Source organism: Etheostoma spectabile, chromosome 8 (assembly GCF_008692095.1).
Source record: "Etheostoma spectabile isolate EspeVRDwgs_2016 chromosome 8, UIUC_Espe_1.0, whole genome shotgun sequence".
NCBI classification, from domain to species: Eukaryota; Metazoa; Chordata; class Actinopteri; order Perciformes; family Percidae; genus Etheostoma; species Etheostoma spectabile.
Window position 1 is genome coordinate 14,877,198 of NC_045740.1, and position 13,973 is coordinate 14,891,170.

Below are 13,973 nucleotides of genomic sequence, written 5' to 3' on the forward strand. Positions count from 1 at the left end.
GAGGGGCACTTGTAGAATACCTGCAGAACAGTGACATGGAAGTAGTTCTTTTCTAGGTTATGGTGTTCTAGTGTGTTTTAGCAGTGTTTTGCCATTGAAAACGAGCTAGCATGCTAGCATGTGCTACTGTTAGCCACCTCATCTTGGCTAGTTACGTAAAAAGCCGTGCAGATTTTGAACAGCTCACCCAGAGACTGAAGGCAGAGATTATTTTTTCCATAAAATGGGCACTTTAAATTCTCTAACTTGAAAGTTCTGAAACGGGGCCTTTAGAAGAAGCCTGTCCTGTCAGTTGGTGAAGCTAAGATTAGCGCAAACAGTATATAAAGTATAGAGCTGTCATCAGTCAAATGTCATCAGTCAGACATCAAAGTTTTTTCATAATCACATATGAGTCAACAGCAGGTTGCCGTTATTACCGTATGTAACAATTAGATCATTATAGACATTATTGATGACAATTTGTGAATTGACAATTTGAATTGAAAATATGAAGGCCCACACTTTCCCCAAACCATTCTGCTTTACTTTACCCTGTCCTGTACCCGGTCCATTAATGACGTGGCATTCAGGGCAGTAGCTAAAATATCCCCAACAGACATGTTTTCTCATATCCTCTTCATATTCTTTTGATTTGATTATGCTAAGACATGTTCTTCAGGCTGTGGGAATCTTAGTTTGACTCCTGTTGTTCGGCATTAAGGCATGCCTTGAACAAAGTGTCTTTGCTTTCCTCTTAAATGTGGGTCTGATCCAAAATATTAAAGAATTCATCTAATTGTGGTATCTTTTTCTAGCTTGTGAGATGGAGAGATGAGAGGCCTCAAGGCATGATGAAAGGAAGCTCAGAGGAGATGTATTAATAGGTGTGTGTGTGTGTGTGAGTGAGTGTGAGTGTGTGTGTGTGTGTGTGTGTGTGTGTGTGTGTGTGGATTGGAGAATCTGGATCAAAAGAACCCTGGGGATATTCTCACACACACACACACACACACACACACACACACACACACACAGTCGTTATTGCATCATTCAAGCTAACAAAGCTTCTCCCAAGACAGACGTGCACATTCTTAAATGATATGAGCGACATGATCCTCATACACATTTAAATAGGTATAGGAAGCTTCCTCTACGGACTCTTTGTTTTGACAGATTTTTCACATCTAATCAGTCTGTTTTTTTTATCTCGAGACATGCAGCTTGCAACTGCTGATTTAGAATTGCCGATTCTGTTTGATTTTCGACCAGCTGTATGATTGATCAAGTCCTCCAGAGAAAACTAATATGGATTGACACCAGACAGTGACTGAACACAGGCGAGGTAGAGGAAATGACGAAGCCAGAGATTGTGTCTAATAATAGAACGAGAGAAAGTGTGTGCGTGAGAAAGCGTGAAAAAAAAGAGGCCAAAATTAAACGTGCACTTTTTTAATATGGTTGTAATTGTCAAACTTTTGCTGACCTAAACTAATTGTCATATTATTTAGGGGTGTACAATTCAGAAAATTTCACAATTCAATTCCGATTATTAGGCTCAGGATTTAATTCAATATCAATTTTTGACACAAAAGCAATTCTTGATTTATAAAAAAAGAGAAAAGATTCACAGTATGAAAATGTTACTTTTCGTATGTATGTACTGTATGTAAGTAGGTACACATATTCATATCAATATTATTCATGTGAATTTGTTTATTTTAATATCCACGATGTATGTGTGTGTGTAGTGTGTGATGTCTGTATGCTACTGGGACCTTGAGTTTCCCCTTGGGGATCAATAAAGTATCTATCCATCTATCATGTGATTGCAGTAGATATACAATCAAAAAAATTCAATGAATCGATTATGAATCCTAGAGCTTAAATCGCTTACATTTTTAACTGCTGAGACTGGTAGTACTAAGGCTTACTGAGGTATATCTTAATGGGCGGCGTACTCTCTACAGTCTCTACGGTATTTTAATTTGTCACCTTCTTATCGGTAGAACAAGTTTTCTGTCATTTCTGTGGAAAATCTTCCCAGAATCATCAAGGTGAAAATATCAGGTCCTGGAGGTTCTACGTCCGAAACAGAGAGTTGGCTGCAGAGGTAGATTTTAAAGCCAGAAAGGTAATAATGAAATCAATGGTATTGATTAACAACTAGGTTTGTTATGTTGGTGCTGTTGGGCGGTTGTTTCTATTGAAAGCGAGATGGATAGGGTGAAGGTGACTGTTGTCTTAAGGATTTTCAGAAACATGGGCTCTGATGTGGCCTCGACAGAAGGTAAGAGGAGGTGTGTGTGTGTGTGTGTGTGTGTGTGTGTGTGTGTGTGTGTGTGTGTGTGTGTGTGTGTGTGTGTGTGTGTGTGTGTGTGTGTGTGTGTGTGTGTGTGTGTGTGTGTGTGTGTGTTTACAAGCGAGCGGCTATGAAAGGGTTTAGGCTGTAAAAGCCTGATAAGCCGAAACCCAGGCCAAATCACACTCCTGCCATCTCACCCACTGACACAATGATTTGACACAGCTGTCAATGGTCTGCAAGACGACAACCGCTGTGTGTGTGCTGTACGTCCATACATATTTGTGTATTTGTACAATAATGGCCGTGTGTGTGTGTCTCTCATTTGCACATGGATATATTCGTGAATGTGTATACAAAGATCTTTTCATTTGTACCTTACATCTGTGCGTCAGTGAGGCTGTGCAGAAGATAGTCCACCTCTCATGTTTGTGTGCTCATGCGGGGGTGGATAGGCGAGCAAAGGTGCAGCCAGTCCACCTGCCTCTTCAAAAAAGGAGAGTAAAGACAGAGACAGAGGATGGAGAAGGGGAAGGAGCCGGGTCCCCTGTGTTTCCCATCCCTGATTAGATTGTGCTGGAATTAAATTTCCCAACACAAACAAACAGCAAGAGACAGACAGGCCCACCTCCTTCCCTCCCACCGCCTCTGTTCTTTTTATGTCTCCCAAGTCTTCGCCACCCCCCTCTACTCCATCCATCCCTCCCTCCCTCCCTCCCCACCACTCTTTTCCTTCTTTTTTTGTGATCTCTTTCTTTGCTCTCACCAAGGCAAAGAGGACTGATGTAACCAGCCAATTAAGTCACAACTGATGAGGTTTCTTCAGGCGGTGTGAATAAATTCAAATCTGTATGATGTCTGAGATCAGCAGGCTGGCATGTGCGACTCCTCACACAACACGTTTTGGGGAAAATGTGTCTGATTGGGTTTAAAACCCAAATTTGTTCTTTTAACTGTCAGATATAACAAAAAAGGCAGCCATTTATAACATTTGAGAAGCAAAAACCAGAGACCTTTTGTTTTTAATTAAAAACAATTAGTTGGTTATCAAAGTACTTGCTGAGTATCTTTCTGTCTATCAGCTCATGAACTAATCATTTCAGCGCTAGAAGCAACTTGTCCTTGCGACCGCTGTATCACACACACGTGTCAATGAGCTGTGAACAATTCTACCAAAGAGTAAAATGGGAGTTCAAACAACAAGCTAAGTTGAAGGAAAACTGGTTCTTTCTCACCCTGTTAATCACTGCATGACTCCTACTGTAGCTCGGAAGCCACTTTGTAAGGGGGACTCTGGATTTTTGTGTTCTTTACCAGTAATTGCCCGTCACATTAATACATGAATCGTCATGATGTGAATTTATCCTGTTCTGTGTGGTTTGCATTCCTCAAATAAAATCAAAATATCTCAAGTGAAAGCTCCAAATGCAGCAGGACCTCGCCAGTAAATCTGTTTTCTATTCCATTAAATTAGTCAAATTCTGCCTGGAGTGGACACTCATCAGAACTGCTGGTTGCTTTTTGATAGTCGGGGAAAGTTTGTTAAGTGGCTGATTAACGCCATGAACAAACGTGACCAAACATTCCCTATCTGCGTTAGTGTTTTTTTCCCATGGCCGATTGGAAACCTGCTCTAGTAAGTGTGAATGTCGCAGCCTTGTAAAATGAGCCTCCTCTCATTAGGATGAGGGATTTTCACTTTGCACGGGACAGTGATGCAAGACGATAGTAAGAGCGTCATAATGCCGTGTAAGATATCATGAATAAATAAGTATACAAAGCCCAATCAGTTTCCTCTTCATGTGTTATCTGATGTCCACCTTCTGGACCAATAAACAACTTTTTTTTAAATCAAATTATCAGGGTTGGGAAGTGAAAATCCCTTTTTTGGTGAATACAAAAAGAAAACAAGTACTCGTGAGCTAATCCAGCTCCCTGTGGGAACTCTCTTTTTTTCTATCAGATTACACATCTGTCTGGACTTTGACCCGCAGTGAGTGAAGCTGTCATTTTGCCAGCTATGGCGGCTGTGTCACCAGCCTATCCCCAGGGGCATTGGAGTCACCCTTACAGCCGGGGCACGCCTGCTGCCCTGCTTAGTGGGGCAGTGGAGTAGTCCAGCTCTCCTGGGAGACAGCACATCTCTGTTTAGCCGCCTGCACAGAGGTGACCTCTCACCTGCAGGCTCCATGTGCTGGTTGGGAGGTTTGAGTCAGACTGTGGGCTGCTGCTGGGAATGACCTGCTGTTCACTAAAAACACGGATTTTAGCTCTCCTTTCCATGCGCGATTTTTATTTTTTATTTTATTTTATTTTTTAATAATAAATTAATCAATCACTGTTAGTGACAGAGGACAAACAATTACAGGTTCAAAGGGCTTGAAACAGGTTTAATATCATGTGTCGCTTTTGCTCTGCACCTGTAACCCCGTCAAGGAACGAGTCAACAGAAACGTTGTTTTGGCCAATCGGAGGTGGTTGTGCCAGACTCCCGCCTTTTTCTGAGTCTCTATCTAATCTGTCGGAGGGAGAGCAGGAGTTCAGTTGTGAAGTTTAACGTTGGTAGTTCCCAGAGAAGAAGTTGGTCAATTCATGGCGTAGATCAGAACCCAAATTGAAACGTGACCAACTTAAATTGCTGAATGTTAGATCATTTTGTCAAATTGGTTGTTATTACTGTGATTTACATAGTGTCAGGTTTAGTTCTGTCATAGTCTTGGCTGACGTTGTTGTTCAGTAGCTAGCTCAGATTATCAGCTATTTGGCTAATTTACTAATTTAGCAGGGGGGGGGGGGGTTAACCCTTTAACATGCAGTGTATCCGCGTCACATTCTCATTAGGCCCTGAGCCCCCCTAAAGGTCTGATCCTGGAACCGCCCCCGCTCCTTTCTATTTATCTTTCTCATCCCATCAGTGCTTTCTATAATATTTTCTCACTTGTATTACTTCAGTCTTTTAGTCTTTCAGCTTTTTCCACGTGGGCTGTGTTTACATGCACTTAATAATGTGACTGTTGAAAAAATTCTGATTAACTGTACAACTGAGCCATTTGCTTCTTGGGCTGGACAATATCAAAATCATGATGTTATTGCAAGTATTTCCATCAGGATATGGCAAATACATGCAAAATCACTTACAATGATGATGTTCTATGTATATTTCCAAGCGGAAATAATTAGTTGATAATGGCAAAAAATGCCAAGCATTATCTAGTTCCAGTCTCTTAATTGTGAGGAGTTGACGTAGTGATAGTGAAATAAATGAATTTTTTTCACTTTAAACCGTTTCTTGGACAAATCATGCTAACTGAAGACGTCAACAAAACCGTAGATTGATTATTGAGAAAATCGTTGTCAGATTAACCAACCATAGAAAAAGTCATTCGTTCGCACCCTGGACAAAACTCCTTGACAAATATGAAACTTAAATTTCATGGAATTGTTTAAACGGTAACATAATATAATAATCTTAACACATATGATTCCATTGAAAACCCAATGCGCGGATAACAACCCAACCATTGTGACATCATTAAGCTAGAGAGAACATGCTTGATCTCAGCCCAACCTGCATGAATGATTCATACAGTTACTCAAGAAATACATAATGTATATAGATATTATGTTAGGCCTCTTTTTATATAAAACCAGTGTACTCTACGTACTTCCTTGTGACTATAAAACCATAGTTATTTACAATCCTAATTGTCCTGGAAAAGCTGAGGTAAAGGAGTTTACATGGGCTGTGTCAAGTTTGCATTCGGATCTGAAATTACACCATAATCACATTTTGTGTGTATGTAAACACATCAGGGTCTCTCATCCCACACTCTCTCTCTCTCTCTCTCTCTCTCTCTCTCTCTCTCTCTCTCTCTCTCTCTCTCTCTCTCTCTCTCTCTCTCTCTCTCTCTCTCTCTCCCTCTCGTCCTCTCAGCGGTGTGTATCCTGCCAGACGAGCATGAGGCGGGAAAAGGAATGCAGCTCCACTCTGTTTACCTCTTCCTCGTTGTCTCGCTCTCTCACTCCTGATACATTCACTGTTTCTCTCTGCCACCCCCCTCCTCTCTCTCTTTTCTCTCTCTTTCGTTTTCTGCGAGTATGCTCAGTCATTCAGCGCTGTGCACTGTTGTTTCGTGAGGGTGGAGAGCCGGTAGGAAGCCTGTGATTGGGAAAATAAGCGCCTGTGCCGGAGTCGACTACCTCAGAGACAAACTAGATACAGCAGAGGAACGGTGGGGCTGTGGATTTTAACCTGCTAAATTAGGAAGAGATGGATTTGTGGGGCCTGTGAACTTTGGAGAGAATGCACTGCATGTGTAAAAGACATAAACAGAGCATCAGGGATTGCTGGAGAAACGGAGGTCTCTGAATTCTTATCTTGGACACTGTCTGATAGATCTGCGCCTGAGAGGTTGAAAAACCCTGCAAGTGTGAGTGAAATCATTGTGATGTGAGTTGGAGACATATGTTACGCATGATTTAACAGGCAAAAGATACAGCTCAGCAAGGTTAACCTCAAAGACATCTGTTCTACATGTTTTCACCTGAGACACAAGGGAACATGATTGTCTCAAGGCAGGAATAAAGGAGTATCCTGTGATGTCAGACTTCACCTGGGGCAGCCGTCTGAGACTCTGCTGAGCAGCTGTGGCATTGTCGAGACCGGGGGGGAAGGGGGGCTGCAGCAGACTTCATTTCCAGGTGTGTAAACCACACCAGACCTGACTCACCTGACATCTTACCTTCTCAGTAATCCCTGCTCTCCAACTCACCGCCACCTCTCGTTTTCTCCCCATGGAGCCACTCGAGGAGCGACAGTAGCTGATTAATGTGACTCCCAGCAGCCCGCGTCTGATTCCACAGCCCCAGAAATAGAAAGCCGAAAGAAACCACGGCGGCACTTGTGAACTGTCATCACATTGGATCAAGAGAAGCATCATGTGGAATCAATCTGGATACTGCAATCACATACCTCACCATGGATATCCCTTCTACCATGCACCCTGCAGGTACGCTATCACAACTCCAACGTGCACCCCACAAACTCAACTTCTGCTTTGCGTAACTTGGATAAGTCGCGTACTTTTGCTTAGAGGTCTTGAGTCTCCTGACGTTTTCACTGTTTTTACACATTGTGTCTGCGTATTTACCACGTTTACCATACCAATGAAAGTGATTCGGCCTGCTGTGTTTTTTTTCTTCTTTTGATTTTTGAAAATTGTCATTGCCATTTGGGACAGTTGTTGGTCCATTGAGGCTGATTTTATGCATCCATTCATTGCTAAGTAAGCCATTATTTTTTCCCAAAGCAGAAGTTGTGACCAAACTGGTTTGTCAGGAATGTTTGTTTGGTGAACACAGAACCAGGAAACTGGTTTTTCCTGTGCAGAATAATAGGTAGTGGATAGGCAGGTTTACTGGTCAGTGGGACTACAGTGGCTGACAGAAGTGCGGAACTAAGCTGGGATCACAGTAAGTAAGTTGAGTTTCTTAACCATACTGTATGACTAATCCGTTTTCTCACTTTTAAAAACTCTGAATTAAAAGAGATTACATAAGATTTTACTGGTTCTCTTCCATTCTGTCTCTGGTCCTCCCCCCTGGCAGCAGTAATGACATCACTACATTTATCACAAGGTTTCAGATGTGACCCACTCTCAAATGAACACCATCAATCCTCATTCCCTGAGGGGAGAACAGACCCCTGCCCACGCCTCTTTTTCTGTCGTACACTGCAATAGTCTCTAACGTGAAAAGGCTCCTGGAGCTCAACCACCAGAATACTGATTACCCATTACTAGGTATTTATAAAAATCCCTATGTGGTTGAGCATAACCATATCTTAAAAATGAATAGCATAATAAAAAACCTACCTCTCAAATTACTTCCTGCTAGTGTGAACTTAGTGCACATGCATTATCAAAGCTTAGTTGTTGTGTATATATATGTTGTGCATATATATTCTTTATTGTCTGTCTGTCCATGTTGTGCACATAGTTAATGAGAATCTGCTAGTGCACTAGCAGCAAAAAGAAGGAAGAGTAAAGGTGGTCTGCACCGGGGGGGCACAGGGATTTAGCTGATGAGTGAGTCATACCTCAGACCACTGGGCAGGTCAATGACCTGTCAGATCAGCCAGTTTATGGCAGCGAGAGAGAGAGGGAGAGAGGGAGAGAGAGAAAGAGAGAGGGAGAGTACACGGGAATCCAGGAAATAGCCCTGAGCTCTAAAACAAACTCACCACCGCTATTCACTCCCACTCTACTCTCTCATAATGAAGTACTCTGACTCACACTATGAATATTCCACCTGTAGCTCAATCACCTCATGTGTTCAAGTCAAATTTGACATTTTTCTGCATGATTGCAATGGTCGACATGCTTAAGATGCAGGAGAAAATAACTGCATAGCAGTAGTTTTATTGGCCAAATAACCGGTAGGTGTTAACTCGTTAAACATTCAACAAATAGACATGCAGTAGTAAACATTGAGTAGATAAATAGTAATAGGAACACATTCTGTATAATAGAGACAACAATACACAGATAGGCACATGTTCACATAATATACAAAATACAAATACACAAAAAAAGACATGTCAAGACAAGTACACATGGAGTGGGATGTAAAGTACAAAAAGTAAAACTGCACAGTACGTTGCAAGATGCATATTAGAAAGATATCATGTTTTATTTATCTTCTAGTTCAGTTCTTATTTTGGTTAACAAATCAAAGTCCTCCTTGGTGCCTTAATGCCGTTTGTGCCCTGTATCCCATCTTCTTCTCTCGATTTTTTTTTTGGATTTACAGTCCTCTGAGGGAGTTTCTGTTCACCTGCACATGCCTCAATAATGGAAGATTGACTGCTTTGTAAATTATTAAAGTAAACACCTAGATCTCACTGGCAAAAGAGGGATCATGCTTTTTGGTTTCCAGTTAAGCTGTTAAGGAGAGCATTTTGCAGGAAACGAGGAAGCGGACTGCACTGAAATTGGATCTTAGTTTTTCCTTGGAGGACAACGCGATAAGGCTTCAAAATTGCATTTGTCACTCCAGTGCAATAATAATGTGTTCTAACCATTTAATCATGAGCCCCCTTCTGAACGGTCAAATGGCTGCTCATGTATTTCAAACTGCTTTTTTTTTTTTTTATAATAAAGGATAAAAATGAAAACAGCACATCAAATAAGCGAGATAAAGAAATTGGCTTTATAATGTAGCTCGTTCTTTGAACTCAGGGAAAGTTCAGCGCTACTTTCGCCGAGGCCGCTCTGGTTAATGATTCCCTCACCTGTCAACAGGCAACTGCCAGACTCCGCCGCCATTCCTCTGCTTAATCCAGTGTGTTTACATTCAAATGACAAGGTGCTCATTCGCTGTTTGAGGAAGTCATTAGCCAGACTCCGTTGTTTGGTCCCCGTTAATCCAGCATAAGCCAGCAGCGTCGGTCAACCACAGAGGCTTAAGGTGAGCGTGAAGGCTTAATAAGGGCCTGCATGTGATTGCCTCAGAGTATTGATTTTGTGTGTGTGTGTGTGTTGCATTGCGTGGAGGATTGGTAATTGAGTGTTGTGTTTTCTGAGTGGTCGTATTTTACGTGTTCTACTTATTGATGAAAGGTGTCGACAGGCTGAAAGTGAACATATTTGACAGGTGCAAGAAATTAATTAGTTAGACATACCTTTGTAAACATGTATTAGACAGAGATAGACAGTGTGGATTTATGTGGCAGTAGTTATCGCGTCATATTACAGAGAGTATTCATCGGATAGATCCCGAATGAATGCAAGAGGGACGGGGAGTGAAAGGTCATGACACAAATTAAAATTCACAACACTGCATGTGTCGAGTTCCACCTCAGAGGTGTGAACCTATACTGCATATGCGGATTTTACTTCCAATATTGTGTGTGTGTGTGTGTGTGTGTGTGTGTGTGTGTGTGTGTGTGTGTGTGTGTGTGTGTGTGTGTGTGTGTGTGTGTGTGTGTGTGTGTGTGTGTGTGTGTGTGTGCGCTCGTGCGCAGGTCTGTCAGACACACGAGTTAAGGGTGATTTGGGCTGGGAGCCCAGCAGGGGGTGAATGGAGCAGATTGTCTGAAGCCTTTGCCTCATACACACACACACACATACATAGGCACAGTCATTTTACAATACAACAGCTTCTAACAACTCATAAATGACTTTAACAATAGAGCCACCTTAACCTTTCTCAGATGTTCTGCTAGATAGATGGCAAAGTGTTTAATCACCCGCTAATCTCTAACGTGGACTGAATAAAGTGTGATAAATAGAAACCCAGCAAGAAAATCTATTACAGTGGTGCCGCTTTCATGCCATGTCATTTTGTATTAAGTAACTAAATACATTTGCATAAAAGGATTTCTTGCTGGTAAAGGAATAAAGATGAGCTTTTCAGTGGAAAACCTCATCGGAAGTCAACGCAGAAATAACTGTGGCGAGTGTGATAGGTAATAACTGTAAAAGGAAGGACACGGTAATGGTGTAAGAGGTTTTAAGGTGAGTGAGTAGCAAAGAGACGGCTGTATATCTTCAGAGCCAAGCGACTTAATTGACAGACATTTAGGAAGATAATGCTCCTGACAGTTAATAAAATGTCTTGTGAAATTAAAATCCTCCTGGTCATTTGGAGAACTCATTTTCAAATGTTTTTTGTGTGAATAAATATTAACCTGTGAATGCAGCTGCTCCTTATTACAGGCCAAAGAATGGCACAGTAGGAGATTGAAGGAAGTATTTGACTGTGATATTGTTGTGTATATTGGTGCCATTTTTAATAAGAGAACAACTGAATACATAGCCTGAAGCAGTGTGCATGTTGGCACCATTCAGCCAGGCATTAGAGAGTGTGCTAACTTTACATTGCCAACCAGCATAAACTCAAAATAGGACAGTTGAGGGTTGGCGCATAGATGATGTTGGGAGAAGAAAGAGGAAATGAACCCCTGCATGTAGATTCCAGTACCGGGGAAGAACATAAAAACTAATCTTAGATGCTAAAAGAAACCAAAAATATTATTAAAGTATTAAATGTGTCTTAAAGTCGACTAACCATGGTACACAAACGCTTGAATGCATTGGGTATGTATTCTTTTAAATTGAAACAAAGACTTGCACAGGAAAAGAGTACAGTACAAGTTTCTGACCAAGCATCTTATCTTGGGACTCTCCAGGAGAGTGTCATTCAGTCTCTGTAGCTTTCCTCTCCTCCCACTGAGTGTTGACACTGCTGCGGCTTGATGTGTGATGCGTCTGACACTTTTGACAAAATGAATTCCCTGCAAGTCACTCTCAGGCAGGGTGCCCTCATGTCACAGTGTGCCGGGTTGTCGCAGCAGCAGACTTGGATGAAGATTGCTCTAACACTGAAAAGAGAGAGAGAGAGCTGTCATAGATGTGGTTACTTCGACATTGGGGTTTGTCTGTGGCGGGGGGGATGCGGTGAAAGGATGGTGGGTTAACTGTTGATGTCAGTCAGTTTTGACTGCAAAGTTGGAAACCCCAGGAAAGCAATAATCATTGTTAGTAAACATACACTGATCAGAAATGCTCACAAGTCCCTGACTCGTCAAGAATCAATTCTTTGAGCTAGAGTCCACATATTTTGCATTAAGCACTTCTTTAGTTTGAGCCTCTTTGTATGAAGTACATTTTTTTGAAAAAAACAGATAAAACAAGATTGTGAATCAAGATCGTGGTTTTATAACGATTAATTGTGCAGGCCTAGTGCGTAACACTCCCAAGGCTTTGTTTGAGTTTTAATGACTTCCGATGGTAACACGAAATATCACATGGATAACGTACTCTAGAGGCGGAGCACACAGCCTGCATCCAAAACACCTGCGCCACCCTGATGAAGCCAAGATGACTCCAGTCCACCTCTGGTTTATTGGATTTAATTAACCTATTGGGACATTAAATAAATAAATAGCCCTACAGTTCCCGATGACCTGTGTATTGCAACCAATCAACAGCACGGCACATTTGGCATTGCTCAAAGATTTAGCGAGAGCACCTCGATCTCACAATCACTGAATGTGTTTTTTTTTCCCCGCCATTTTTTCGTCTCGTGATTGGTCATCAACAAGCCTGGAATATTCATTGATTGTTTGTTATGGGGCTTATTAGGACAAATATGGGACGGCCTTAGGAGGAGCATGAGGCTCATTCACGACCTCATAAGGTCAGGCACGTATATATTTATTAATCAGAATGTTTTTTGGTTACCAAATCTTTCAGAATAGAATCTACGCAGAATTTCATAAATGACGCCCAGGATAAATGACGCCCTTTATTTATATAGCACATTTAAAAACAAAGTGCTTTCAAACTAAAATATAGCAATAAATTAATCAATGGATACAGAGTATATCACAAAGAAGAAGAAATTAATACAAGTTCATAATATCTTTAACCACTTCTCTTTGGTAACAGGCTGAAAAAATGTCATTTTTTGCTTACCCAGAAAGACGTTCTAGTTTCATGGTATCATTTTGTTGTTGTTGGATGAAAAGCTTGCATTGCCAGATTAATATTTTTGGGACTTCCTTGTCTGTTTGCATTTTTCATGTCTCAGTCTATAGGGGAACAATGCAATTTCTGAATTCAAATTGAAGAATAAAAGACATTTCTGACAGTTTTGTAATGTCAGACATTTCCCCGTGCTCATTATCCACCAGATTGACAAAAAGTATCTACATTATATTGTGCTCGGCCGGGATGGTAAATTAGTATGATGTCCAACACCACAAGCTAATTTCCCATTCTTAGATGGGACACTGTGCCTAAATGTCACCCTTCTTATAATTCTAGATGTGTCTCTGTCTCAACCTGTCTAACTCAGGAGAAGTGGGAGGACACAAAAACAAGCCATGTTTACATAGCAGCCGGCCATGAAGAGTTCATTGAAGGGTTGGGGGCTAAATCTAGCCCAGAAAGCAGTTGGTGGCGAGTGTAATCTGTGTTTTTTTTAACGTTGGTTTCATCACATAGAGTGTGTATGTGTGCTGTGGCAGGAGTGAGAGGATCAGGGCTAAGGGGATAGAAGACAGTCTGAATATTGCAAGATGAGAAGATATCTCTATCATCCAATAAAATTGCACCTAAAATCTTGCTGGATATGGGTTCATTACAGTCAAACGGTGCAGAGACCGGACAGTAGCCTAGAGCAACACTCTAAGGCTCCTGACTTCAAAGTCTGTTGATTTTGGTCAAATTGGAGCGGAGGCGAGACGCTGAGCCCTTGTTGTTGGGGTAGTTTGGGTTTCTGTACGGGCCTCGGCCTTGGAAGGTTGGAGAGAGTCAGAGTCGCTGACTGTATGTTGTCCAGAGCAGTATCAGTGCGTCAGGATTTTGTCCTGGTCTCAGTGAATGTGTATGTGTGTTGTGTAATAAGCATACATTATCAGTAGTCTGGATTGTTTAATCCTTGTGTTATCTTCCAGTCAGAATTGAAAATCAACACTTTTGTTGACACTTTTTATCAATGTCTTTAACTTTTTCTTACGTTGTGGTCCCGTTTTTCAACACTTTCGACACTTTTTTTCAATGTTTGACACTTTTTTTTTGACGTTTTCAACACTAACTTAAGTTATTAGTTTTACAGTTGTTTTTGAAATTTATGATCAATAACCCTCATTTATAGGAAATTATACCTATTGTTTGAGTTAGAAAAGCAG

At 41.3% G+C, this 13,973-nt stretch overlaps 1 protein-coding gene and 1 long non-coding RNA gene across 5 annotated transcripts in view; one reads left to right on the top strand and one right to left on the bottom strand.

The window, feature by feature from the left end:
- LOC116693624 (uncharacterized) overlaps positions 1–5,163 on the bottom strand; it is a 20,072-nt gene extending 14,909 nt beyond the window's left edge. The window contains exon 1 of the long non-coding RNA XR_004332962.1: positions 5,154–5,163. This is a non-coding gene — a long non-coding RNA (uncharacterized LOC116693624). The remainder of the gene's footprint in view (positions 1–5,153) is intronic.
- Positions 1–13,973, top strand: part of LOC116693602 (pleckstrin homology domain-containing family A member 7) — a 140,853-nt gene that overhangs the window by 30,906 nt on the left and 95,974 nt on the right. The window contains exon 1 of one of the 4 annotated variants that reach the window (XM_032522657.1): positions 6,981–7,287. The exons of the other annotated variants lie outside the window; for them this stretch is intronic. Within the exon in view, the coding sequence (XP_032378548.1) occupies positions 7,217–7,287 (71 nt within the window). The 5' untranslated portion in view covers positions 6,981–7,216. Of the gene's footprint in view, positions 1–6,980; positions 7,288–13,973 lie in introns of those variants that run through there. 4 annotated transcript variants of the gene reach the window in all.